Source organism: Carya illinoinensis, chromosome 2 (genome assembly GCF_018687715.1).
Source record: "Carya illinoinensis cultivar Pawnee chromosome 2, C.illinoinensisPawnee_v1, whole genome shotgun sequence".
Classification (NCBI taxonomy): domain Eukaryota; kingdom Viridiplantae; phylum Streptophyta; class Magnoliopsida; order Fagales; family Juglandaceae; genus Carya; species Carya illinoinensis.
Window position 1 is genome coordinate 30264139 of NC_056753.1, and position 27577 is coordinate 30291715.

At 38.4% G+C, this 27577-nt stretch overlaps 3 protein-coding genes across 3 annotated transcripts; all 3 read left to right on the forward strand.

Annotated features, from left to right (window-relative positions):
* Positions 1 to 442: 442 nt before the first annotated feature.
* LOC122300815 (F-box/kelch-repeat protein SKIP20-like) lies at positions 443 to 2376 on the forward strand. Its single transcript, XM_043111712.1, has one exon. It carries the CDS (start codon positions 851 to 853, stop codon positions 2204 to 2206), a length of 1356 nt encoding a protein of 451 aa, XP_042967646.1. The 5' UTR covers positions 443 to 850; the 3' UTR covers positions 2207 to 2376.
* A 3363-nt stretch (positions 2377 to 5739) lies between these two features.
* On the forward strand, positions 5740 to 18768 carry LOC122300816 (histone-lysine N-methyltransferase ASHH3-like). The gene is made up of 15 exons (XM_043111713.1): positions 5740 to 5899; positions 6237 to 6301; positions 6662 to 6791; positions 7185 to 7296; positions 7741 to 7840; positions 14547 to 14625; positions 14705 to 14876; positions 14955 to 15035; positions 15144 to 15270; positions 17065 to 17092; positions 17216 to 17303; positions 17415 to 17463; positions 17543 to 17627; positions 18330 to 18387; positions 18487 to 18768. The coding sequence occupies exons 2-13, from the start codon at positions 6284 to 6286 to the stop codon at positions 17612 to 17614; spliced, it is 1056 nt and encodes a 351-aa protein (XP_042967647.1). The 5' UTR covers positions 5740 to 5899; positions 6237 to 6283; the 3' UTR covers positions 17615 to 17627; positions 18330 to 18387; positions 18487 to 18768.
* A 1919-nt stretch (positions 18769 to 20687) lies between these two features.
* On the forward strand, positions 20688 to 27085 carry LOC122300817 (probable methylenetetrahydrofolate reductase). Its single transcript, XM_043111714.1, has 11 exons — positions 20688 to 21413; positions 21567 to 21627; positions 21779 to 21861; positions 22704 to 22877; positions 23825 to 23998; positions 24109 to 24209; positions 24325 to 24436; positions 25416 to 25496; positions 25582 to 25759; positions 26402 to 26736; positions 26825 to 27085. The coding sequence occupies exons 1-11, from the start codon at positions 21009 to 21011 to the stop codon at positions 26906 to 26908; spliced, it is 1788 nt and encodes a 595-aa protein (XP_042967648.1). The 5' UTR covers positions 20688 to 21008; the 3' UTR covers positions 26909 to 27085.
* The last annotated feature ends 492 nt before the right edge of the window (positions 27086 to 27577 follow it).

Below are 27577 nucleotides of genomic sequence, written 5' to 3' on the forward strand. Positions count from 1 at the left end.
AATACTAGATATAGTTTTAGAATGTGTAAGTCATACACGATGTTTTTAAAAAAAGAATAAAGTTTATTGTTAAAAAATTATTTTTTTCGTATAGGTCATATATGTACCTACTTTTTTTTAAAAAAATACAAAATTTGTATATTTTAAAACTATAAATATCATTTCTCTTTCTCTAAACATACCAACGGTCAATTACAAATATTCTAACATGATAGATTAATTGCACCGATAGGTGCAGTTTTATTTTATTTTTGTTTTGTTTTTTTAACATTAAGAAATGCATTATTGGTTTTTTTCTTAAACATTAAAAAATAATTTTTTTAATATTTTAAAAAAATAATAATGCTTGCATTCTATCGGTAGAGCCCTCGATCTCGGTAGAAGCACCCACAAAACAATGGAACAATTATGTGCAGAAGTACTAGAGGACAGATCTCTGTAACCTAATCTCACAACCCACTCCCCCTCCAAGGAGAGAGCCTACTTCATAAGGTGTAACTCTATATGCCCCAACCTAAAGGTCACACTCCCGTCTCTCCCTCTCTCATAGTCCTTTACCATATAAATGCCTCTTCCTCTCCTTAAGAATTCACTGCCTGATTCTCAACTGTTTTTGTGCCCATCCCTTTTACATACAAAAACAACGTTCACTCTGCAAGTTTACTATAACTTACCCAATATCCTCACTGTTTCCTTCTCCTATTCTTCTCATTAATGTCTTTTTCAAACATCTTTTACTTCTTTGTATATCTTGTTCTGCTTTAAATCTTTCTTTATCTTATATAATAATTAAATCCAGTTTCGTACAATTTTATTCACTTTTGGAAGATATCATAATATAGTACAGGCAATGGGTCAAGCAGAGAGTAGTACTGGGAAATTCAAGAAACATGATCAGCAGCAGCAACAAGAGCAGTTGATTCCAGGCCTGCCTGATGAGATAGCCATGGATTGTTTGGTGAGAGTGCCCCACCAATTCCATTCCACCATGAATTTGGTATGCCGGGGTTGGCGAAGATTGATCATGCATCCTTCATTCTACCAAGAAAGAAGCAGATCCGGCATGGCCGAGCATATGGTTTTCCTTATTCAACCAGTTCCATGTCTCTCACCAACACAAACAGAGTTCTCTGAGTCCAACAACAGGGAAGATGAGGTCGATGCAAAGATCTCTAGCCCGCTTCTAACTCAATATGGGCTGAGCATCTACAACGCCACCAATCAGACTTGGCGCCGGATGATGATGAGGCAGCCTGGTGGCGGATATGTGGGAATCCCCATGTTCTGCCAGTGCGTGGCAGTTCCCGCATCTGGGAAGCTCCTGCTCTTGGGTGGCTGGGACCCCAACACCTTAGAACCGGTGCCTGATGTGTATGTCCTGGATTTGATCGGCGGTTCCCGGTGGAGACGTGCAGCCCCCATGTCAGTGGCACGCTCTTTCTTTGCATGTGGAATCGTGGGACAATCGACGGTTTACGTGGCGGGGGGGCACGACAACCTGAAGAATGCGCTGCGATCGGCAGAAGTATATGATGCAGATGCGGACAAGTGGAGGACGCTGCCACCCATGGCAGAGGAGAGGGACGAGTGCCAGGGTCTCTCCTGGGAGGGGGATTCCAGGTTCTGGGTCGTCAGTGGGTACAGCACAGATAGCCAAGGACGATTCAGGTCTGATGCCGAGTGCTACGACCCAGTTACGGGATCTTGGTCAAGAATCGATGGGGCCTGGCCATATTCAAGTGTCAGTCCCAGAGGTCTCACCGCAAATGTCACCATCACCAACGAGAACAACACCAGCGGCCACCAATACCAGTGGTGGTGGATCTTGGGAAGCCAACAACAGCCCCAAGATAATGTAAGAGTAAAGGAAACGGATAACTGCAATAACCTCATCTGGAAGGTGGTGAATTCCGTTCAGCTTCCCAGTGAGATAAATGGAACAACATCAGGACTCTGTGTCATCAACGCTCTTGGACTCACACAAGATCAATGTTTTATGAACAGTCGCAATCGGCAGCGGCAGGGGATATTTTTTATGAGCAGAGGTGGCGCTGGCGGCAGAGGAACATCGTCATCATCACTGATATGCGGTGAATGCAAACGTGAAGGGGAAGGAGCATCCATCTTGACCACCAAGTGGAATCATATCTGTACGCCTCCTGCATTTGCAGTGCTCCCTCATTCAGCTTCATGCCTCGTTATCTGAAAAAAACATTTTATAGTCGGGGACTCGGTTGGGGTTCTTTTTTTTTTTTTTTAATTTAATTTTATTCAGTCGGCTATAAACATCGGGAAGAAAATATTTCCACGAATTGTTACTCAAATTTGAGTATTTCAAATTTGAAATAAATATATTGAGTATTGCTATTATGCGCACTAATCATACCCTTATTTTGCTTTATTAATATGGTGTGGCTTATTAAGAAAAAATATATATTTTAAATATATTTAATAAGCCTCGTGGTCACATTAATAAGGCAAAATGAGGTAGAACTGAAACGGTATAGTAAGATTTCTTAAATATATTTTATAAATATTCCAAACAGTCTTTTATTTATCCCTCTCCAATTTAAAGCCTCTGAATTCGAACAGCAATTCGAAACAAATCGACCTTAATCCGTAACATGTTTTTTTGGTAAAACGAGCTACGATGTTGACTTTCAGTTTAGTTTATCCTATGAATCACGGGTATATGGGAGGAGACTGAGCCATAAAACAAACTATATCTAGGATCACTTTTACAATTGAATCTGATGCTTTAGATAGAGTTTCTAAGTGCCCATATGTGCGTGAAGTACATGGGATAGGATGTTAGGTGCATTATCAAATAGTAGTTACCCACTTACATGCTTTTACAGTTCCAAAGTCAAAACAAGTAGTAGTTTTGAATATGCAAGTTAAGGAAAGGCTAACATCGGTAATTGATAAACCATATTCACACAGCACGCCTTGCCAATTAATGTACATGATCTCTTACAAATGTTAGAGACACGGTTGGAGTGGTGCTGATGAGAAGCCTGTGGAATTTGGCATAAAACCCAATTTCCAACCTTTACACTGACTTTTCAATCCTCTGCATTAATCTTCAGTTAGAGGAGTTGCCCGTGATCAAGTGCCCAAACAGTTGCATGCGAAGAGGTTCAAAATTTCTGCACTACAAAGAAGCAAACACAAACAATATTAATAGGCAGAAACATAATCATTCGTCTCCAACAAGCTCTCTACGTAGGACGGGAGGAAGGGCAGGTGGTGAAAGAACAGCATGATGGTCTTTGACCTTTTGCTACCACTAGATCCTAACAAACAAATTCTATACAGATTTTCTCCTCTATGTATATACTTGTGTCCCCTCTTAACCATCTAACCAAGCAGATACCAGATAAAATCATTTATCTCATGTGTTAGTTCTGACCATCTTGCATTTTTTACATGATGACAAGCTTATCCTAGACCACTTGTATTTACAAGGTTCTGTTTTCGATTCCATTGGCTATCACATAAAGTCTAGTAGCATTTCTTCATTTCATTGACTCACTTGATTTTCATTGATGGTGTCCCCCTTCAATCTTTCCTCAATAAGCCCAAACAGAACGCAGGAAGGAGGGGAGGGTTAAGAACAGTTCTGGGAGTAATTTATTTTTGACTTGATCCATGCTCAACTTTCAATTTACTAATTCTTCCATAGTTATCCGGCTACAATATGCAATTACCACGTATATAGCAGCATATAGATAGGAAGTAATCAATTCAGAGTACATTATGCTGGCTGAATGTCATGCGAATCAAGGTCGAAAGCTTTTGAGAATTTACTACTGCTGGATCCGGGCTGCTGAAATCGCCATAATGACTAGTTAATATAGTATAATTTGAGTAAGTTTAAATCACTATAATGCCTACAAATTTATTTTTGTCAAGCAATGTAAGATAACATTCACCAAATCTCTATCTCACATGGCATAGAGGATATCATACAACCTACATGCAATCTTCCCCTATCTCAAGTAAAATAGTAACTTGGGTTAACGAGTTCACGAGTTAAATTTTTGTTATCAAAACATATTCTAGTAATTCTCCTATCTATTGGGGAGCCATTCCTGAGAAAAGGCTTAGAAGGTAAAGGCCTTGGCTTGGAGTATCCTCCCCATTTCTAAAATTCAAATTCTCTTAAGTGTAAATTATCTTTTAAGGATCATCGGATTGATGGATTTTCTTTTTAAATTATCTAATGTGCGCTTATAGAAAACTTCTTTTTGAGAGCCTGTGTACCTCTGAGATCAGTCAGGACATTGTTCTTGAACATCCAATGCCATTCAATTAAAAAAAAGCTTAGAAAGATTTAAGAAAATGTATGGATGCAATGTTCATGCTTAGTTTGGATAGCAAGAATCTCTCGTCTCATCACATATTATCTCAACAGCCACATACCATATACGCATATACTTTTTAATTTTTTCATATAATCATTACACTTCTAAATAAAACATAAAAAATAATTTAATTTTTTCAAAACCCAAAACAAAAAATAATATTATAACAATATTTAAATTTTATAATATTTTTATTCAATTTTTCTTTCTCTTTTTCCAAAACTCCATAAAATATCTCAATTTAAATTATTTCACTATCATTTATAGATTATTTCATCTCATAAATCCATGGACAACACAATCTTGATAATTAAGTTGCCATCAATTTTATAGTCTAGTAACATCCATAATTTGGTGTCATGAAATTTATTTTTTATTTTTCCTTATGGTGATAATATTTTTAAAATATCAAAATCTGAATTAATATAAATTTAGGTTTCTTCAAATTTTTGTCCAAACTTGTGCGAGAGACATGTAAAATAGATTATATAAATATTTATTACTTTCCATATAAATATTTTGGATAATATTAATCGAGTAATAAATAATATGTAATATATTTCATATGTCTCATTTCCTATTCGAGATTATTAAATTTGGATAATAAATTTTTTTATAAAAATATATTTACAAATTTACAATTTAATATAATATGTTAGATTATAAATAAATTTTAATATAAAATAAATTTAAGATATCATATAAAGCTATATCAATTTATATAATTACCAATGTTTCATATGGTTGCAAGACTCAACTGATATCAACTCAGTTCAATTTAATTTTAACTTGAGTCTAACATTCAAACACTCAATTATCAAATTACTAAATTTATTTTAACTCAAAATCTCTTTACACGTGAGATACATAACCATTTTTAATTTTTTATAAATAATACTAAATTCATCTTAATATCTAAATAAATTTAAATTCATTTTAAATAAAGAAATGATATTTACAGTTGTGGTTGTGCAAGCGGCGTGAAGTCACTTTAAAAAAATGAATTAATATGGGATGCACATGAAAAAAATTAATATTTTAATCGTGAACCCCACTCTTTTTCAAAGCGATTGCGTGACGTTTACAATTTCACGACTATATGTAATATTGCTGTTTTAAATAAGTCCCACATAATTTATTCAACTCATTATTCATTTTAAAAAAAAAAAACTCAATTTAACTTAACTTTAACTCAACTTCTAAACGCAGCCTTAATTGTCTTCGTGGCTGAAGCCTAATTTTTTCCGAACAATTTAACGATCACAGCATAAAAGTTTCAAGTTATAACAACAAAACTTGTCGTTTGTTCTATGGTTCAAACTTCCGTCCCGCATTTGTGCTCGTTAGACATTTGTTCGTTATGCGTAAAAGAAAAAAACGAAAAAGAAAATACATAAATAGGGCCAAACGGGCGAAAAAAATAAACGAGCGCGCCTAGGTTTTTGTCAGAGTAAATCCGTGTGGGATTAGGTCGGGCGCTGGTGGAGACTGCCGTGCCACACTGGTCGCGGTTAGCGGATTCCTTATCTCCGGTGAGCCTCAAACACTCCCTACTACTTCCCATTTCTTATTTTTCTTCTTCTTCTTCTACTGTTGCTGCTACTATGGTCGAATTACCAACCTAGCATGAAATCCACTCTTATTCTACGGTTCATTCACTTCGTATTTCCATTCCCGGGCTTTGATGCCGTGAAATTAGGTCTTAAGCAGGCTTCTACTGTCTCTTATTTATTTTCAACCTGGCATATCTTGACGGTCCTGCACTGAATTTTCTTCGTCGATTCTATAAGCACATTTCTTTATCTGTTTCTATTTTCCAGGTAAAACACAGTACTGCCAGATGTTTGACTCTCCCTATCTATTTTGTAGGCCCTTGTTTTCTCGGGTTTCATGCGGTTTCGTTGCTATTTGATTCCATGCCTGCTACAAAGAAGGTTCTCTGAAGTTTGGATGCTTTGGCATTAATACTCTTTTTCTTATCAATCATATTCTTTACCCCCGTTATTCTTTGCCATATCTCTGATGTACACACCAAAAAGAAAAAGGGGATTCCGACGTCTTCCTTTTTCTTGCCCTCCAAATGTGGTGTCTTTGCTAAAAACAAGTGTATGAATCGTGTGAAGTCACATCCATCCTTCTATTTTCTTTTTCAAGTTTTTCTTGGCATCTTGCCTAAGTAGTGTTTACGAGTTTGTTTCATTCAGGTTTGTTTCAGGGTACAATAGTCTGTAATGGTAATTGAATTATTATTATTATTATTAAGTTCCTGCTTCTTGCCGTTTTGTTTTTATCAGAATCCTGAGCATAGTCACGTTGGAGGTGTATTCAACAATTTGATGAAGCAGATTGGCAATCCTGTTGATTTCGAACTTCCAGATTGGTTTAACAAATGGAAGCCTACGCCCTACACCTTTATAAAGCGCAGTATCCTTTTAAAATGTATTATCAAAATTTTGTCTATGTACACGTGCTATACTTGTGTAAATTGTTAATGTGAAGTTTATGAAGAGTTTTCATGACAAGTTTACAGACCAAATTGGTTGTGGCTCCAGCATATGTAGCATTGCTGCAATTTTAATCAGTTTATTAAGTCGTCGTTTTTTTTTTTTTTTTTTTTTTTTCCCGGTCACACTCATTTATAGTTCATATGTATCACCAATTTGAATTGCCCCAATTTCAGTCATTTTTTGTTTGGCTCAGCTGACACACCAGTTTGATTTGTAATTTAATATGTTCCGAAGTGTTTGGTTCTCGATCTCTCTCATCTGTCTATTTAGCTTCTATGGTTTCCTTTTTGTTGATATTGACAAATTCAAGATATATATCTCACAAAGAGGATTAAACGACGCCTTGAGGATGATGGTATATTCTGTTCCTGCAGTGTTTCACCTGGATCTTCTAGTGTGTGTGGTAGAGATTGCCATTGTGGGTAAGGAATGTCTTGGTGAATCACAGTTGCATTGCCTTATATGTCTATAGTTTGAGTTGGTTATAGTTCTAATCAGATCATCATGTAATTATATTTCACTCTGAAACATCTGATGATTTTAACATCAAGCTTTTGTTTCAATGGATGAGCAGTTAAATATTTATTTGAACAATATTGGTTCAAACATCAATGGTGTTTGTCCTATCAAAAAAGAAAACATCAATGGTGTTCTAATTTCCTATTGTCTTCTTATTTTATCAAACACAAGGTTACTCATGCATTTAGATAGTATTCCGATTTAAAATGCTGTTTTATGAGGACATTGCATGTGTTAGAGCCGACTTCTTGTGCGTGTGGTTGTGCCAACACGTACTTCATCTAAGCACAAGATTCTTGATACAATTAGGAATTTCCATCTGATTATTTGACAATTTCTTCCTATAGGATGCTTCTCTCTAGTTGCTCCACTGGATGTAAATGTGGGAGTTCATGCCTTAACAAGCCATTCCAGAACCGACCTGTGAAGAAGATGAAACTGGTGAAGGTATAAGTTCTAACTTCTCTTTGAGATTCTTCTATGCAAGTTGGGGTAGATCTCATATACTTTCTCTCTCCGTACGAATTTTCCTCGTAAAGTTTTTTTCATGATGGTGATGATAGAGTTTTTGATCATGCAAGTTTGAGTGCGTAATAAGATTAATGGGTTTCTCAAAGACTAGTGATAGAACATAAGTCTTTCGTGGTGTCGAGGGAAGGTCGATGGGTTTTAATCACGGAAAAAGGGTGGAAGTTGGTTAAGAAGATGGGATTGGAGCTAACCACAGCTAGGTGGTTCACCAAAGCTTTGGACGACTGTGTGAAAGCTGGGAGGAAGGATTTCTTTGCAGGCCACAGAGTGGGTGACAGGGGCTTCATAGCACAGAGGTGCTCAAATCTGCAGGGTGTGTTCATGGCATTGGTAGATATTATGGGGGTGGGTGTCGAAACTGTATTTTTGTTCCAAAAGACATCGCAGGTCTGGGTTGGTGAAAAATGGTGGAGACACTGAAAGAGATGGAGCAAGATGGTGGTTTCACCAGGGCAGCACGGGCAGTGATGTTAATGGAGCACCCACAGTGGCCCTCACGGTCATACAAGGAGGCCCTGCAACAGAAGACTGGTAGGGTTCTGTCGCTTCAACAGGCCTGGCCAGGTGATAGTGCTGCATGGGATAGGCAGCTGGTGAGGAGAACCATTTCGGAAGGCTTGTAGGGACGTGAGGGGGGTGACAAGGAAATTGTTGGCTTACAAACTTACCTTCGGGTAATGACTGAAATGCATAACTAGTTGGAAGATCTCCAACTAAACTTAAATTGGTTGAAGAAACAGGTTGAGGACGGGCCAGATGGGTGGACCTGGGTGTGGGCCCAGACGACGGGCCTTGGATAGGAATGGGGGCCCTGCCTACTTCGAAGGGCAAGCAGCCCATCTCTGAGGGAATTAACCTAGCTGAAATAAATGGGAGGGCTCCTAACGGGCGGGCTCCTAATGGATTGACAACTGAAATATTTGGGCCTAATGGGCGGGTTCCTAATGGACGGGTAAGTAATGGGCCCAGCCTAGGTAACGTAGGTGCAGGTGGAGCCCATAGGCCTTTACCAAACACAAAGGTTTGGAGGCAACGAGCGCAGGCCACGGGTGAGGTTGACGACGCGGTGCCACGGCCACCTGTGCTGGCGATGGGACAGACATTGACGGCGAAGGCACCGAAGGTACCACCGGTACAGTTGGCGTTGGAGAACATCTCAGTTGGCCCTGGAGAACATCTCAGACTGGATTCGACACAGAATAGTTCGGGGGAGCCGCCCGTTTAACTCCGGTGACGGCGGAATCTTTTCAGGTGAAAAAGAAAACGCCGGTGACGACGGAGGAGCAAATATTACCTTCACATGAGGAGAGTTTTGCAGTAAGAGATCATCTGTCCTCGTTCTTCCCTGAAATTTGTGTACAGAGGCTGCCGACTCTATCAATGGAAATGAAAGTTGATCAGAATGAGACATTTCTTGCCATGGTGGAGCATCTTGATTTAATTGTGGAAGATGGAGATGAGCCGAACTTGGAGGTAGTGGATGATAGCATCGTGGGGCTTCCTCAAAGAAATTTAGGGGTGAGTACTGACACCTTGTTGGTGCCGGAGTCTCAAGAGATAAATAATATGACCTCTGTGGTTAAATGGGAAGGTTGCAACTCGTTGGAAGGGGATATTGAGAGTGGGGACAGCACTCCACTCCCACTGAATTGTGTGTTATCTGGTGAGTTTGAGACATCAACTTGGGTGTTTAATAAGGTAAAAGATATTTAACATGTGGTGGGATTGAAGTGTGTAGGGTATGAAGAACAATTTTTAGCACTCCTTCTGCATCATAAAAAAATGGGATCCAAGAAACAGAGGGAACCCAAGAGACTTAACTGGTCATTAAATGAAGGTAGCTCAAGTCGGGATAGATCTAAAGGGAATGGCACTGTGTTTCTTTATGAAGCCTAAAATTGTGTCTTGGAATGTGCGTGGGCTAAATGAGATTAATAAGTGCCAGTGCATAAAAAATTTGCTTCGGGAATGGAGGACGGACATCTTTTGTTTTTAAGAAACAAAGCTGAAGTTGGTTACCAGAAAAATTGTGAGAAGCGTGTGGAGCTGTTTGTATGTAGATTGTGTGTATTTGGCTTCAAATGGGGCCTCTGACGGTATTCTTGTGATGTGAGATAAAAGAGTGATAGAAAAAATGGAGGTGTATATAGGAGACTACACAGTGGCTTACTCATTTAAGATGGTGGAAGATAATTTTATGTGGGCCTTTGCAGGTATTTACGGACCAAATGTTGATAATATCATAAAACAATTATGGTATGAAATTGCTGGACCACACACTTGGTGGGACCTCCCATGGTGCATTGGTGGTGATTTTAATATCACAAGATTCCCTAGCGAAAGATTTGGAGATAACCGCCTTTGCTCAACTATGACAGATTTCTCAGATTGCATCTTTGACTTGAACTTGATAGATCTCCCACTCACAGGAGGTCCATTTACCTAGTCTAATCGCCAAACGTGGTCTCAATTAGACCGATTTTTTATTTCGCCGGAGTGGGAAAGTAAGTTTCCAGAGGTGTGCTAGAAGAGATTGCCACGAGTGGGCTTAAATCACTTCCCCATTTTACTAGACGGAGGAGGCATTCAAGACGGTCGACATTATTTCAAATTTGAAAATATGTGGCTTAAAAGTGAGGGTTTTGTGGAAAGGGTAAGGCATTGGTGGACATCATATTAGTTTTTTGGTAGTCCCTCTCACATACTTGCAGGTAAATTAAAAGTTTTAAAGAATGATTTAAAGCTTTGGAATTCTCAAACTTTTGGTGACTTAGGGGAACAAAAGAAAACCCTGCTGGAGGAACTATAGAGTATAGAGAGGCTCATGGAAGATAGGGTTCTTACCCCAGAGGAAATTTCACACAAGGCAGAGCTGAGCTAAAAAATAGAGAGTATTATCTTTGGAAGAAATTTTTTGGCATCAGAAGTCAAGAGCACTGTGGCTGAAAAAAGGGTACCGATGCACAAAATTTTTCCATAGAGTGGCCAACTCTCATAGGAGAAACAACACAATTGAGATGCTATAGATTAATGATAGCGAATGTACGGAGGCTTTTGTGATCCGGGAACATGTGGTAAGTTTCTATGAAAAACTTTTTACAGAAAAAGAGAGATGGAGGCCAAATTTGGATGGACTCAGCTTTGATTCTATTGAGCCACAAACTGCATCATGGTTGGAAAGAGCTTTTGAGGAAACTGAGGTACTTGAAGTAGTCAGAAGAATGACAAAAGATAAAGCACAAGGACTAGATGGTTTCTCGATAGGGTTCTTTCAAACATGCTGGGAGGTTGTGAAAGATATTATGAATGTGTTCCAGGAATTATTTGTGGGTGGAAAATTCCAGAAAAGTCTAAATGCTACTTTCATTGCTTTAATCTCGAAGAAGACGGGGGCATCGGAGGTGAAAGACTTTATGCCTATTAGCCTTATAAATGAGGTTTACAAAATCATCTCAAAGGTGCTTGCAAACAGGTTAGGGGCGACCTTGGATAAGATAATCTTAAAACCACAAAACGTTTTTGTAAGGGGTCGTCAAATTCTAGATTTTGTCTTAATAGCCCATGAATGCCTGGATAGTAGATTAAAGTGGATGTGCAGGGATTATTTGCAAGCTGGATATAGAAAAGACATACGACCATGTAAATTGGGAATTCCTCCTTTATTTATTGAAGAGATGTGGTTTTGGAGAGAAATGGTGTATGTGGATTAGATGGTATATCTGAACGGCCAGATTTTCAGTTCTGATCAACGGCAACCCAGAAGGTTTCTTTAATAGTTCTCGGGGGTTAAGATAGGGAGATCTGTTGTCACCACTTCTCTTTGTTATCATTATGGAAACACTGAGCAGGATGTTAACGGCCCTAGTTAACAATGGTTTTATGGTAGGATTTTTAGTGGGTGAATTAAATAGGGGCGTTATTTTGATTTCACACTTGCTTTTCACAGATGATACTTTAATATTCTGCGAGGCAGAGCAGGACCAACTTAGTACTCTGAAGGCGCTTCTTTTGTGCTTCGAGGCAATATCAAGGCTGAGAGTGAACTTTGATAAGTCTGAGTTAGTACTAGTTGGTAGTATAAGTAATACTCGGTAGTTAGCGGGCATGCTTGGGTGCAAAGTTGCTTCTTTCCCAATGACTTATCTGGGCTTACCATTGGGGGTTGTTTCAAGGGCCTTAACGATCTGGGATACAGTTATTGAGAAAATAGAATGAAGATTGGTAGGATGGAAAAGATTATATTTGTCAAAAGGAGGGAGGGTGACCCTTATCAAAAGCACTCTTTCTAACTTACCTACTTATTTTTTATCACTATTTGCCATCCCAGCATGTGTGGCGGTGCGGCTTGAAAAACTATACCGGGATTTCCTATGGAGTGGGATGGGAGAAGAATTTAAGTTCCATCTAGCTGGTTGGGACAAGGTGTGTAGACCAATTCCTTCAGGTGGACTAGGGATAAAGAACTTGAGATTGTTTAATCAAGCACTCTTGGGAAAATGGCTATGGAGATACAATATGGAATTGGGCGCTCTCTGGAAACTAGTAGTTGATTGTAAATATGGTCGGTCTTGGGGAGGTTGGTGTACTAGAGAGGGGAATGGGCCGATCAGTGTGGGGATTTGGAGGCGTATAAGACGAGGATGGAGGGCATTTGCTAACCATACTAGCTTGGTGGTGGGGAAAGGTACGCTTATAAAATTCTGGAAGGATATTGGGTGTGGGGAGGTGGTACTAAAGGACTTTTTTCCTTTAGCTTTTTGAGTGGCAAGCGATCAAGAAGCTGCGGTGGCGGATCTCACGATCCTTTCAGGAGATCAAGTTCAATGGAATGTGACATTTACTAGAGCAGCTCAAGACTGGGAAATAGATAATTTTGAGGCCTTCTTTCGTCTACTAAATTCCAAGAAACCGAATGGACTGCACGTTGACAAATTGTGGTGGATACCAGCGGGTAAGGGTATATTTTCAGTTCGCTCTTTTTATAAGGCCCTTACAACTTTACCGAATTCTCAATTCCCATGGAGAAGACTGTGGAGGAACAAGGCGCCTCCTAAAGCACTGTTTTTCACATATATAGCAGCCCTGGGTAAAATTTTGACCACCGATAACTTAAGAAAGTGACGGATAATTATTTCAGATTGGTGTTGTATGTGTAAGAAAGCTGGTGAGACAGTAGATCATCTCTTACTACATTGTGAGACAGCTAGAGTTATGTGGTGCGAACTTTTCAGTTGTGTAGGCCTAAACTGGGTGATGCCGGCTTCAGTGGTTGAGCTTTTGGCGAGTTGGGTGATGCCGGGCGGTACTTCACAGATCAAAGCTATTTGGAAGATGGTCCCTGTCTGCATTATGTGGTGCTTATGGCAAGAGCGTAACAAAAAGACATTCGAAGAGAAGGAGCACACTAGAGGAGCTTTGCGTGTTATTTTTCAGCACTTTATTTCAATGGGCTATTGCCAGAGATTTCAATGGTCTAAATGTACATGATTTCCTTTTGTCCTATTTAGCGACCTAGATAGGTGTTATCTCATGTATACCTTGTGTATTTGGGCTATGCCTATTCTTATTAATACTACCGTTTACTTATAAAAAAAAAAAAAAAATTCTTCTATGCATGCATTCTGTGCAGCTAATATTTTTTTGTTGCCAATTATAGAAAACTGAAAAATTTGGAATTCCATATGAATGTAATAACCTAGGCACCATGTACTCCCCAAATCTTTGTCAGGGCAAAGAAGGGGGCCTGCATTTGGAGAGATTGAGATATTTACCAGGTCTTCGCAAAATATTTGAGATACTTACCTGCCATCTTACTGGTTTGACTGATTTCCATGAGATTTTTCTCTCTTTGAACTGAATCACAGTCACTGAAAGCTAGTTGTATTTTTTTAACAAGTGAAAGAAAGTTGTAATTGACAACTTGGTAATTTAAAAAAAATTAAAGAAGTAAGGTGAACCTCAATCTGGTTCTGCTGTTTGAACTAATGGTTTTTGTTTTGTTTTGTTCGAAGAGTGTTGGATTTTTTTTTCTTTTTTATTGGCACCGGGTGTCTAAGAACAAAGTCCCGACTAATCCCGGGGGTGCACAGGAAGAGTGTCAGATTGTTATTATCAACTTTCTCCTGTTAATCTAGAGGGTTCCTTATGGCTATCATTTCTATATTATTGGTTTGATAAAACTCTCTCTCCTTCACAGACACATGCGCATATGCAACACATTGCCAAACATTTTAATTGTTTTGATAAACATGCAAAATTTTTCTTTTCCATAATCAAAATTGAAGAGTGCCAAATAGTTATTATCAACTTTCTCGTGTTCTGGAGTATTTGTTGTGGCTATCAATTCTCATTATTGGTAAAGCTCCCTCTCTCTCAGAGACAGACACACTATGCTTGTGGTTACACATGCACACACAACACGCTGGCAAAGATATTCAGTGTTTTTGATACTGTCATTCGAGTTGATTGTTTGGTACTCCTTTATCTTCTATTCTGAGAGTTTGTGTTTGTTTCAATTGATCTTAATTTTTATCATAACATTCTCACGTTGTCACTTCAAACTCTCAAAAGAGAATGAATTTGCATGTAAAAATACCTATTTAAATTAAGGTGTTGCTTGCAGACTGAGAAATGTGGTTCTGGAATAGTGGCGGATGAAGATATCAAACAAGGAGAGTTTGTGATAGAATACGTTGGAGAAGGTGGTCTCTTCACCATTTATGTCTATCATGCTCAGTTACTTTAGATGCTGATTCATTGTTGCTGCTTCTTTATATGCAGTTATTGATGACAAGACATGTGAGGAAAGGCTATGGAATATGAAACACCGTGGAGAGACAAACTTTTACTTGTGTGAAATTAATCGAGATATGGTAATTGATGCGACATACAAGGGAAACAAGTCAAGATATATAAACCATAGTTGTTGTCCAAATACCGAGATGCAAAAATGGTTCTCCACTGACCCTTCATGTTGTTTTTGTGCTTGATAGTTTTATTTAATCTTATATGCAATACTTTTCTTTTAAAGGATAATTGATGGGGAAACAAGAATTGGCATATTTGCAACCCGCAACATAAAAAAGGGCGAACATTTGACCTATGATTATCAGTATGAGCCCTCACACAACTTTTTAGTTGCATCCCCTCACTTGCAATACTTCTGGAATAACTTTATAAACTATTGTGTTCTCGTAGTCCAGTCTAACAGTTTTAGCAGGTTTGTTCAGTTTGGTGCAGATCAAGATTGCCATTGTGGTGCTGCTGGCTGCAGGAGGAAGTTAGGGGTCAGACCTACCAAGCCTAAGATGTCTTCAGATGCCGCATTGAAACTAGTAGCATACCAGGTGGCTGTTTCATCTCTCTAATTGAAAGCAGTTTTGTCTGGAAAAGATTTACGTATAGGATGGCTGTTTGATATGAAACCCCAGTTCCATTTTCCAATTTATATTTCCATTATTGAATTTTCTAGACATTTTTTTTACAAGTAAAGATATTTATATTAATAAGAATAGGCATAGCCCAAGTACACAGGAGCTATACAAGAGTTTACACCTAGCTAAGAGGAAGAGATAGAAACAAGAAAATTAAGAAAATTTAGGTCATTACCATCTAGGACACTCGCCCATAGGAACAAAGTTTTAACAAGGAACACTCTAATCTCCTCCAATGTGTGCTCCTTATTTTCAAAAGTCCAATCATTTTGTTCCTTCCATAGGCACCAAAGAATACATATAGGAACATCTGCCATGGCTGAGATTTGTGGAATTCCGTCCAAATTCTTCCAACTGGCCAGAAGCTAAACCACCATAGTAGGCATAATCCAGGCTAACTCCAATCTTCTAAAGACATCATCCCATAGTGATCTAGTGACCTCACAGTGCAATAGAAGATGATCCATAGTCTCACCATTCCTTCTGTACATACAGCACAAGTCCACGACAATCACTCGGCATTTTCATAGGTTATCCATAGTCAAAATCTTGTCTAGAGAAGCTGTCCAAGCAAAAATGTTCGCCTTAAGAGGCGCCTTGTTTCTCCAAATACTCCTCCATGGAAAGCTATTATGCTGTGGATTGGTGAGGGTCTTATAAAAGGAGCAGACAGAGAAAACACCTTTTCTAGCAGGTTTCCACCACAACTTATCAGTTCCTTGAGTGCTTAATCTCATGGCATACAAGGTTTTGAAAAAATAAGCAAAGCTGTCAACTTGCCAATCATGAGCTGCCCTCATAAAATTTGCATTCCAATGGATTGAGCCATTGGACATCTCCTTGAGATTCGCCACTGATGCTTCCTGTTCACACGCAATCCTGAAAATTGTAGGGAATGTGTCTTTAAGAGCTCAATCTCTACACCATAAATCATGCTAGGATTTTATTCTAAATCCGCCACCCATCACAATTCTATTGTGTCGAGCAAACACCCCCCAACCTCTTTGTATGTGCTTCCAAACTCCCACTCCAAACATCCCTTTTACCACCCCCCCCCCCCCCCAAAACACAAAAAAAAGACACCTGTGCTCAAGATCAATCCCCAAGTTCCATAAAGTTTCCCCTCTCCGTCTTATATTGCCGCAACCATTTCCCAAGAAGAACTAGGTTAGTTTTTAATTCCCAACCCACCGGTAGAGATTGGAGTGGGGTGGGGGATGAGTTTAAGTTTCACCTGGTCAAGTGTGATAAGGTTTTCTAGACATACACGCGTGTATAAATTTTGTAGACATACACGCACACATTCGTGTACATACACGTGTATAAAGTGTATGTAAGTTATATAACATCCCAAATACTAATTGGGAAATTGGTGTCCTTATTTGGGGGAACGCTTATTTAAGAATAGGATCACTAAAATAGTAAAATATGAATTCTCTGGTTTTTCTACGTCATACAATTCCCCTTTGGCTTCCGTAATCCTCTAGATAGTGGACTTAAGCAGGAGCTGCCTCGTATAGCATATGACCATCGAAATCCCCCAACTGTTGGATCTGTGAATGTTAATTTGATTATGATTCATTGCATCTTGGTTTTGTAAATGTCTAGCTGCATCAATGACTGCTTATGTTGTTCCTGTGTGTCTTGCATGCTTAATTTTAAAGTTCAGAATAACACGGACTAATTATTGGATTTTTGTTTGGGAAGGTTTATCGGAATGGAGGATTACATGTAGGTAAGGATTTTTTTCCTGCATATCTTCACATTTTATCAATTTTTCTTCGTGTTGTCTTGATTTCTATGATTGCTTTATTTGAAGCTTTTCCTTGATTTTCATATTTGTAACTTTCTCATTCAGGGAGTTCGCATATTCGTAACCAGCAAAGAACAGGCTCCCGTAATTGCATTGGTGAAGTTGTTAGGATAACTCGCCCCATGAACGAGAGGTATTTTCGGAATGTCGAAAATATTATTTTGTTCAAACATTTGATATTGATTTAATTCAGTTAATTGTTTTAATTTAGTTTCATGTCATTTCTATGCTTTATATGCTCCAGGTCCTTTGGGATTATTAAACGTTTTGATAAATTTTCCAAAAGACACTCGGTAAGAGACTGCTCTCTGTTAGTTAATGTTGATTAGATGAGCATAATGAGCTTATGGGAATATATGCACGTTGTTGCAGATTATGTTTGAAGATGGAGCTGTTGAATTTCTTGACATGACAAAAGAAGACTGGGATTTTGTGAGACCGTGATTTAATTGTGGGGGTATGTACAAGTTTTTGTTAATTGGCTTTCTTGTTAGGTAATCTCATCTATATCTTCCAAGAGTTTTTCCTAACTCTTTGCGATTATGACTTAACAAAGTTGAGGAATAAAATAAGAAACTAAGTTCTAATATTTCAATAACCCAGATAGAAGGAAGAATTTACAGGGGAATGCCTTGTGAACTTTCAGTAGGGAGTGGGGGTAACGGTGAGCTTTGCTTGTGGTTTTTGTTTTGACCAAGGATGATAATGGAAGGAACTTAAGTAGGTTCTCTCCATTGTGGTAGGTTTAACATACGCTTTGGAAAAGTAATGAAATATGCATCAGGGATGAGGAGGCTCTTAGTGTTGAATTTAAGATGTTTTGTGTGTTAAAAGTTGCCATTGGTCTGGACAGGGAGCTGCCCCAGGGTGAGGGGGGAACTCTCTCTCTCGTATGTTATTGTATAAGATGCATGATGGTTTATTAAGCCTTGGTATCACTTATTGCCCTACCTGTGGCTTTTGTTTTTATCTTATATTCCGAGAGCTCCTCAATCTGGATGTTCGTTCTTGCAAATGTAGTATTATTGTATTCTTGTAGTTGTTTGGTATAGAATGGATGACTAGTGTATCTTTTATTATCTCTATTGTCTTCCTAGTTTAGCACGCATGACGTTTGATGATTTCCCTTCTTATTTTGATTGTATTTTCATGGCTGAAGGATTTTGTTCAAGCAAAGATCGCACGTATGGTCGCAAGCAATTGGAACGTGTTTCACTGTATGTGCTTATTCCATTTCTGCGCTTGGGCAATGGCCGTGAAATATGAAAGAATATGAATTAGGTCAAACATGAATAAATTGGTTTATTTTATTTTAGGTATCAATTGCTGCTTGATTGAGTGTTGCTCTCGTAAAACATGGATCCAGCTGCCCTGCACATGGCGGACGAGAATGTTACATACCAAATGGAAGGACCATGGTTGTGCTCTGATAAAATAAGGATTCTGACGTTCCCCTGCAGAGAGTTCACAAGAATGTTGTACCATCTATTTTTTTAACCCTCTCTAATAAAGGAGTTTTTAAACTGATTCCATTGATGCTTAAGGTACTGGTGTTATGTAGAAGGAAAAAAATGGCCGGTAAGGGCACCTTTTCTGGATATGAGTCCATTGCTTGTGACGTTCCCAAAGCCCAAACGGGGTTTATACACTCGTATCCAATGAATGAACTGTTGTCGTAGGCCGTGATTACAAAAGCCCAAAAGGTCCGCTGAAGTTGGTAAACAAAAGGTCACTTTCTTATTACTACTATTATTACACGCCACTTATGTATGATTTGTAATTTTGGGCATGGGAACTTGATAAATGCATTGGTGCACGTGTGAATTTTTTGCCACGTGCGACGAGGAATTGGCGAGGAGGTGAGACGGGGGTGGGGGGTAGGTGCAGGAGGCCCACCGCAGCCACCAACCCATGATACTTACGGTACTCTGTAAGTTCTGGGTGCCGATGAGGGTGGTGGGACAGTCGGAGTAGGAAAAAGATGATGACAGGTGGCCCCCACCCTTCACCAATTAAGAGGCTCCTGGTATCTTAAACCTGAAGCCGTCTTCACCTACGGTTATTATACGCCTCTATTCTATTTATTTTTTGGAAGTGGTAGGTTATTCAACCTTTTGGTTGGTAAAGAAAGTGGTAGGGGAGGAATTCCTCGAGCTTCGTTAAACATTGAGCTGCTCGCATTAAATTTTATTTCCTCAAAGTGGACGACTAACTTAACTACTTTAGGACAACTATTTGGCAAGTCGAATTTTGCAAGCTAGATAGATGTCTCTTATGATTTATCTCATCTATAGACTAATTAATTTATTTAAAAAAAAAAATTACTCGATACCCGCGATGTTCAATTTCTTACCACTATGTCCTTGTGGTTAGAATCAACCATGGATTCTAGCTATCTCGAAGGAGTGGGCTATAAAGTTCCTGTCCGACCCATATAATGTAAAGCTCATTTTAAGGGTATTCTCATATTCTTGTCCGATGGGAAGTGGTAAAAAAAAGTCCTAAAGTCACTCTGGGAAAAGAACAAATAAAGGATTTAGGATTGAACAATCTTAAAAAAGCGCAACAAGAGTCGGTCGCTCGTGGTCCTACGGGACATGTCTCATGACCAAGCTGCAAGACTCTTGAGCTCTAGCCATGATAACCACTTCAATTTTTAACATGAAGGAGATGTATTATCATTCTGATTGACTCCATGCACAAAGTCAGATATCTATATTATTATTATAGGTTTCTTATTTGTGACATAATTTGACATTAACTCACAAGCTCATTTTGACATGGTAAGCATGAACTTGATACAGTAAACCCAAATTTAACACCATAAGGATAGACTTGATGCCATAAATACTGAATATAAAGAGAAGCAACTTTCACCCCATATGCATGACCTAAGTTTTTGCATCAATGCCCAAGCAAAATGAGAATTATCCCTTTTAGGCTAACTTTGACGTTTGTTTTTTTCAAAAAAAAAAAAAAAAAAAAAAAAAGTTTGACGCTAATGAATTTTTAGAAGTATGTCTCGATACCAATGTCGACTCAAGTTTACAAAGTCTTTATTATTGTTGAGCTCAATTCAAGGGTATGTCCCCATGTGATTATGATCCAACTAATAATATTGGCAGGCCACGTTATGAAACGGAAAATGCTACTCTTTGCTGGTGGCTCCCGCTCGGAGTTACCTAGAGACTTTTTATTTTTTTTATTTAAGGAATAAATAATTATTTTTTTAATAATGTTGTGATTATTTTTTTTAAAAATATTTCAACAATACATTTTAAAAAAGAAGAAGAAGAAGTAAGATTTCCAGCTGGAGCTCCCAGCAACAGCCACCCTTATGAAACACATGACTCATCGATCATGGTTCTATTCTATTTTATTGCACGATTTTTGTTGTCGTTGTTCCATTTTATTGTTATAAAATATTAAATTAAAATAAAAAGACAAAACAAAAGGAAGAAAGGGAGAAATGATCGGGTAGGGGCGTAGAGTAGTATTTCCTCGTCTCCTACTTCGCAGATTAGACTTCAGAGTCCCGGGGTTGTTGGTGCAAACTTTTCACTCTCTCTCTCTCTCTCCCCCTCTGCGTGTCTATAAAAGTGGGAAGCGCAGACTGCTTACTGCGCGACAACAACCACACATTCCCTTCTATGTGTTGTGTTGTGCCCCCCCACTTCTCTCCCTCTATCCCACTTTTCTCATTTCTTTTCTACTAAATCTAAATCTGGATCTGGATCTGAATAAATATAGCTTAAGGTGTCAGTTGTGAGTTAACCAAATTACTACTACATAAAGCTGAAGCATATTTGTTGTCGGTTCAAATCAGAAGCGGACAAAGATGAAGGTGATTGAGAAGATCCAGGAAGGTGTTGGGAACGACGGGAAGGTAGTTTTCTCCTTCGAGTTCTTCCCGCCCAAGACCGACGATGGTGTGGACAACCTCTTTGAGAGAATGGACCGTATGGTCGCCCACAATCCCACTTTCTGCGACATCACCTGGGGCGCCGGTGGCTCCACCGCCGATCTTACCCTCGAAATCGCCAACCGTATGCAGAACATCGTCTGCGTCGAGACCATGATGCATCTCACCTGCACTAACATGCCCGTCGGGAAGATCGACCACGCTCTCGCCACCATCAAATCCAACGGCCTCCAGAACGTCCTTGCTCTCCGCGGTGACCCCCCTCATGGCCAGGGAAAGTTCGTGCAGATCGAGGGCGGCTTTGCCTGCGCACTCGACCTCGTACATCTCTCTCTGCTTGCTAAATTGCACTTTCAAGTTCATTTTGTCTGATCTGTTTGTTCCTCTCTATGATCTGTATATCGATCTACCCGATTGTTTACATCACATTCTTTTCAATGGTGAAATAGTGTCTGTTTCTTTTTTTCCTTTTAGGTGAAACATATCAGAGCTACCTACGGTGACTACTTCGGCATTACAGTTGCCGGTTATCCAGGTTTCTTTATCTTTGCTACTGCCTTTTTTAGTTGTATTATAGCTGAAATTTGATCTTTATTGAATTTTCCCGGTCTATCTATTCCTTCAAAATATTCACCCACCACACTCCATGCTCTTACAACCTTTTTGGGTTCTCCTTATCTGCTCAGAGGCACATCCCGATGCAATAGGAAGTGATGGCGTGGCTACGGAGGAAGCTTATCACAACGATCTCGCTTATCTCAAGAGAAAGGTTCTGCTACTGTTCTACAATAACTCCTCTTTTAATCCTTCCATACATCTGTGCAACGTTGGCATTCCAACTGAGCACGCACTCAAAATTTCCCTCATATGTCTACTCAAACATATGCCTTTCGCCATTGCAGTAAAAGATATTCAATAATTTTCAAAAGATAAGTAGATATTTTTTATATTGTAATGGATCACTCTCCATTACAATATAAATAATTGTATTCGAACTTATAAAAAAAAATTGCAATGGAGTGCTCTACTGGAGTAATTGACTATAGAATTTCCTCTTTTTGAAGGGGATAACTCTGAGTAATTAGCATTTCTTGCTCATTCCACCAAGTGATCATAAAATTTAGTCTTGTTAAGCATTTAGGGCCTGGTTGGGAACGAAACTGTTCGGTATTCTCAATATTATCAAATATTTCATTTCCAATGTCACTTAAACACAAAATACTTTTTAATTTTTAATTTTCAACTTTTTCATCTAATCATTACCTAATCATTATAACTTTCCCAGCCTTCAAAAAAAAAAAAAAAACAAAAAACAATACAATTTTTTCAAATTTCAAAATAAAAATAATATTCAAACAGTTTTTTATAATATTCTTATTCAACTTTTTCTTTCTCTTTTCTCAAAACCCAATAAAACATCTTAACTTAAACTATTCACAAACTATTTCACTACTATTCATAGATAATATCAAATATTTTAGTATCCAAATGAGCCCTTACAAAAACACGTTGGAGCATACCAGTTATCTTCCTGAATTGACCACCCCCTTGTTTCATTTCCTTCTGGTCATATTTTGTCCTTTTGTTCTGATGTTGTTCTTTCTTTTATAGGTCGATGCAGGAGCCGATCTAATTGTTACTCAACTGTTCTATGATACTGATAATTTCCTCAAATTTGTGAATGATTGTCGCCAAATTGGGATAACCTGCCCCATTGTTCCTGGAATTATGCCCATTAATAACTATAAGGGATTCATCCGCATGACTGGTTTTTGTAAAACAAGGGTACGTAATCTCATTCAAAACATGTACTTGCAGCAGTGTGTGCTACCTGTAAAAAAAAAAAGAGTAGCTGTGTGTGTGTGACTGACTAGATGAAATGTCAGATGTATTGGATGCTTGTGCCGCTTTGAATGAATTGCATCATATCTATCATGATGAAACATGCGTTGACTGTCTGATAGGAAGCATTAGACTAATATGAGTATTGAAGGCCCTTTATTTATAGTTAGTAATTTTTTCACTTATAAAAAAAAATTTATAGATAGTTTCTTGAAATACCATACAACCAGAGTTATGCAAAAGTTTTATTAATACATGGTTTGGAGTTAGAATAGCATTATGGAATAAAATGAACAAGGTCAAATTTGGAGATGACATGGTCCTTGTCCTTCGAATTAGCCCACTGGATAGAAGTTTGGTTCCATCAAGACTCAAAATCATGAGCTGAGAGACTGGAAGGTTAATTACCCTTAAAATCATGCAGTAACTTCTGACCTTGAAATCACACATTGATAGCAGTGCTATCAACAGTGTGTGTGAGTTAGCACGCACATGCATGCACACTTGGAAGAGGGGAGGGGGCGTTTGTGTGTTTATATCCTTCTAACGGTGAAGCTTTTTGGGATGCTTTACTTTCTCTCTGATCATTTGAGTACAGATCCCATGCAATAATATTGTGGGCATTTTCATCCCCCAAAGCTCTTAAATGATGTCAAACTTAATATTCGTTGCTGAATTGGTGCTACACTGGTTGGTATAATCAATGTCTAATAGTGTTTTAGGAAACAGACACAAATCTTGGAACAGGTAGTGAGGTGAAAAATCTGTCATTGGACATATTTGCTAAATGTGCCCTCTTTGTTGTTGTGGTGTGTTATGTTGATAAGATGTTCTGGTGGTTATGCTATTTACAACCTGATTTAATGTCTCCATTTAATGACATACTGTAGATACCTGCTGAAATTACTGCTGCCTTGGAGCCAATTAAGGACAATGAAGAAGCTGTCAGATCATATGGAGTTCATCTTGGGACTGAAATGTGCAAGAAGATTTTAGCTCATGGAATTAAGACATTGCATCTTTATACATTAAACATGGAGAAGTCAGCCTTGGCTATATTAATGGTTATTTCTCATATCCTAATCAGTTGTTCTGGCTTGAGATGTGGATGATATCACTTGCATGATTAATAATCATCACAAAATGTAGGCACTAATAGAAGTGTACTTTGCAGAATCTTGGTTTGCTTGAAGAGACCAAAATATCGAGGTCTTTGCCTTGGAGACGCCCAGCAAATGTTTTCCGTGTCAAGGAAGATGTTCGTCCAATTTTCTGGTATGCAACATATGGAACTGCTATAATTTGGACTAAAATTCAGTATCAGTTGGGTACACAGTTAAAATGTGGTGCAGTTTTCAAGTGATCTAATCTTCCTAGCCAATTATGACAGGGCTAATCGTCCAAAGAGCTACATAACGAGGACTATAGGCTGGGACCAATACCCACATGGGCGATGGGGTGATTCTCGTAATCCATCATATGGAGCATTAGCTGACTATCAGGTGGGCATGATTTTACAACTTGCCTCTATTTATTTTTTCTCTGAACCTAACATATATTTCATCAAGTTGAACCTTTCACTAGACTAGATTTCTCTGATGGGAAAATTAAGTGTATCCTCTACTCTATTTCTTTATTCAATGTTAAGTGTTTTTGACAATCTTGTATTGCATGATAACAAGTTTACTTTAAAAAAAAAAAAACAATCATGCTTGTACTTTGTATCAAATGATTTCATTGATATGAATAATAATTATGCATAAATTCAAATCCTGTGGTACAAGTTTAATGGTTTCTTCTCACGATTGTGCTTTTTTTTATATATAAGTAACGCAATTGTGCTTCAGGGTTGGCTTGTACTAATAAAGAGGTTTTTCCTGATTGGAGTGGCATTTGTACCTGTTTTTGTTCGTTCATACATGTCATAAGTGTATCGATTGTCGACCTTTAGAACTGTGGCAATGCTTTTTTCTTACTTGGGTTGAGGAGAGTAGTTACACGTTAATGGTGAAGGAAAAGTGATGCTGTTTACAGAAAGTGGAGGTCATCTGTGAAGGCTCTTAATTGAATCAATAAATAAATTGATTGGGTTGTGGTATGTCGCGTATATAGGTGCTGTCATCATTTGCTGACACTTCAAATGGTGGTTATCTGGGTTTTTGTTTTTGGCAACTTATTTATCTGTATCCTTAAAGAACCCTTGTCCTGATGAAACTATTTATGTGGCTGTTTCATTCAAGTTGTTTTTTCATGCAACTCCAGGACATTTCTTTCCATGTGTTTAGCACCTCTACAACTGCCTGCTTGGGTGGATGATATTCCTCCATTAGTCTAGTTTTTATTTTTTTATTTTTTTTATTTTTTAAGTAGATTAATTTATTATTGATGTGGTAACATTGACTTTGATGGGAGACATGCCCTGGTAAATCACTTTTCTTCAGCATTGGCCATCTGTGACCTGTGTCATAAATTTTTGAACAGTTCATGCGGCCACGTGCACGTGACAAGAAACTTCAGGATGAATGGGCTACACCTTTGAGTAATATTGAAGATATTCACGAGGTACAGTTTCCATTTCAAGTCTATTAGTCTTGTCTCATTGTGAGATAGTTGAGTATGATTTCATGTTGGATTATTTACTCATCAGAAATTTAAGAAATTCTGCCTCGGAAAATTGAGAAGTAGTCCCTGGTCAGAATTAGACGGGCTTCAGCCAGAAACACGAATCATAAATGAACAGCTAGGGAAGATTAATACGAAGGGTTTCCTTACCATCAATAGCCAACCTGCAGTCAATGGCGAAAAATCTTCTTCCCCATCTGTTGGTGAGTAAAAGCTCGTGTGTGTGTGTGTGATCATAACAATTTTTCAAATAACCCAGTTTTCTTTTGTGTGTGGGACTGATATAGGTTGGCTAGATTAATCTGGTTTTCTTTCGAGTCCTAATAGAAGAATCTTAATTGAATGGGGCCCATTGATGCTATAAGCTAATATTGAACTTTGATGCCTGCGAAATTCCGAAAGTAATTTGGCATTTATCCACGTTCATGATAAGAATAGTGGTTACTTTATATTGGTCTCTCATTCCATTTAGTTCAGAGATAGAACAAGGAATTCTAAATTTAAACACGCGTTGATTTACCAAGATTGCGTTGCTGAGATTTCATGTTCTAGTATCTGGGAGTACCTTTTAATTAATAAATTTAGTAGATAATAATTTCCATTGTTCCATGTGATAAGTCCTATAAGTCTGTTGCGTACTTTTTCGCTATAAATCGTGTGCTTGGGGTTGTACTTAAAAAAGTCTTGTTGCCAAGTCTAGCAGTACTACTGTATGGGAAATCGTCTGTGTTTTTCTACTTTGAAAAGTATCTGATTAAAACCTTTGTAGTCCTGAAAAACCATTTGCATCATGTGAATCACATTTGATGCCACTGATTTATATTGCCACGATTGATGTAATTCAGGATGGGGTGGGCCTGGAGGGTATGTTTATCAGAAAGCATATGTAGAGTTTTTTTGCTCAAGGGAGAAATTGGATGCACTCGTTGGCAAGTGCAAGGATTTCCCATCTCTAACTTACATGGCCGTAAACAAAGAAGGGAGCTGGATATCTAACTCTGGCCAGACTGATGTAAATGCTGTAACATGGGGAGTCTTCCCAGCAAAGGAGATCATCCAACCAACTGTTGTGGATCCTACTAGTTTCATGGTGTGGAAGGATGAGGCCTTCGAAATCTGGTCAAGGGGATGGGCTGGCTTATACCCAGAGGGTGACGCTTCCAGAAAATTGCTTGAAGAGGTTGGCTCTTAGCACCACTGACACACACAAGCCAGACATAATAAGTATCAAGTTCTTCTCAACTTAATATTCTTCTCAACTTTTGCAGGTCCAGAGCAGCTATTTCTTGGTCAGCTTGGTAGACAACGATTACATCCACGGTGATCTTTTTGCTGTTTTTGCAGGCTTCTGAGGCGAGCTGCATTTCTTCCCTTCTTTCTCAAAGCCTATACTATCCACTTCAAAGTGGTGCTTTTCTTGAGTGAGATTATATAATTTTATTGTTGGAATGTGTCAAAGTTGTATTCTAATTGCTTTATAATAATAATAATTCATTGGGGGTGGTTTGATACCTCCCTTGCTTTGGTAATGCAAATTATACACTTTGGAAGAAAGCTAGCAATTCATCGGGAGGTATCGCCGCTCTGTATTCAATCAGACAAGTCAAGCCTGAGTGTATTTGTGAACAGGATGAGCGAGTAGAACTGATTTAGAATCTTGCAATTGCTTTTCCCTGCCCAAAAAATAATAAAAAATAAAGAAATATTTTTAGTAATTCCTAGTATCTAAGTTATATGTTGAGATGCAAAATATCCAAAATATTTTATTAACAATAATAGTTGAGATTGAAGAACTTCGTTGTAGAGGTACCAGAAGATATGTAGACAATCCTGATCTCCTGAATGCAAGTAGACATTACCTGCCTTCCAGCTGGGAATCTGGTCCACTACAGCACCCCAAAGAACTCATCAGTTGCAATCAACCTGAAACACCTTGCACCTGCCTATCAGTACCTTTTAAAAGAATATGACATGAAATTCAAAATTTTCTAGTGCTTGCTTCGATACTTTCCGCAAATCCA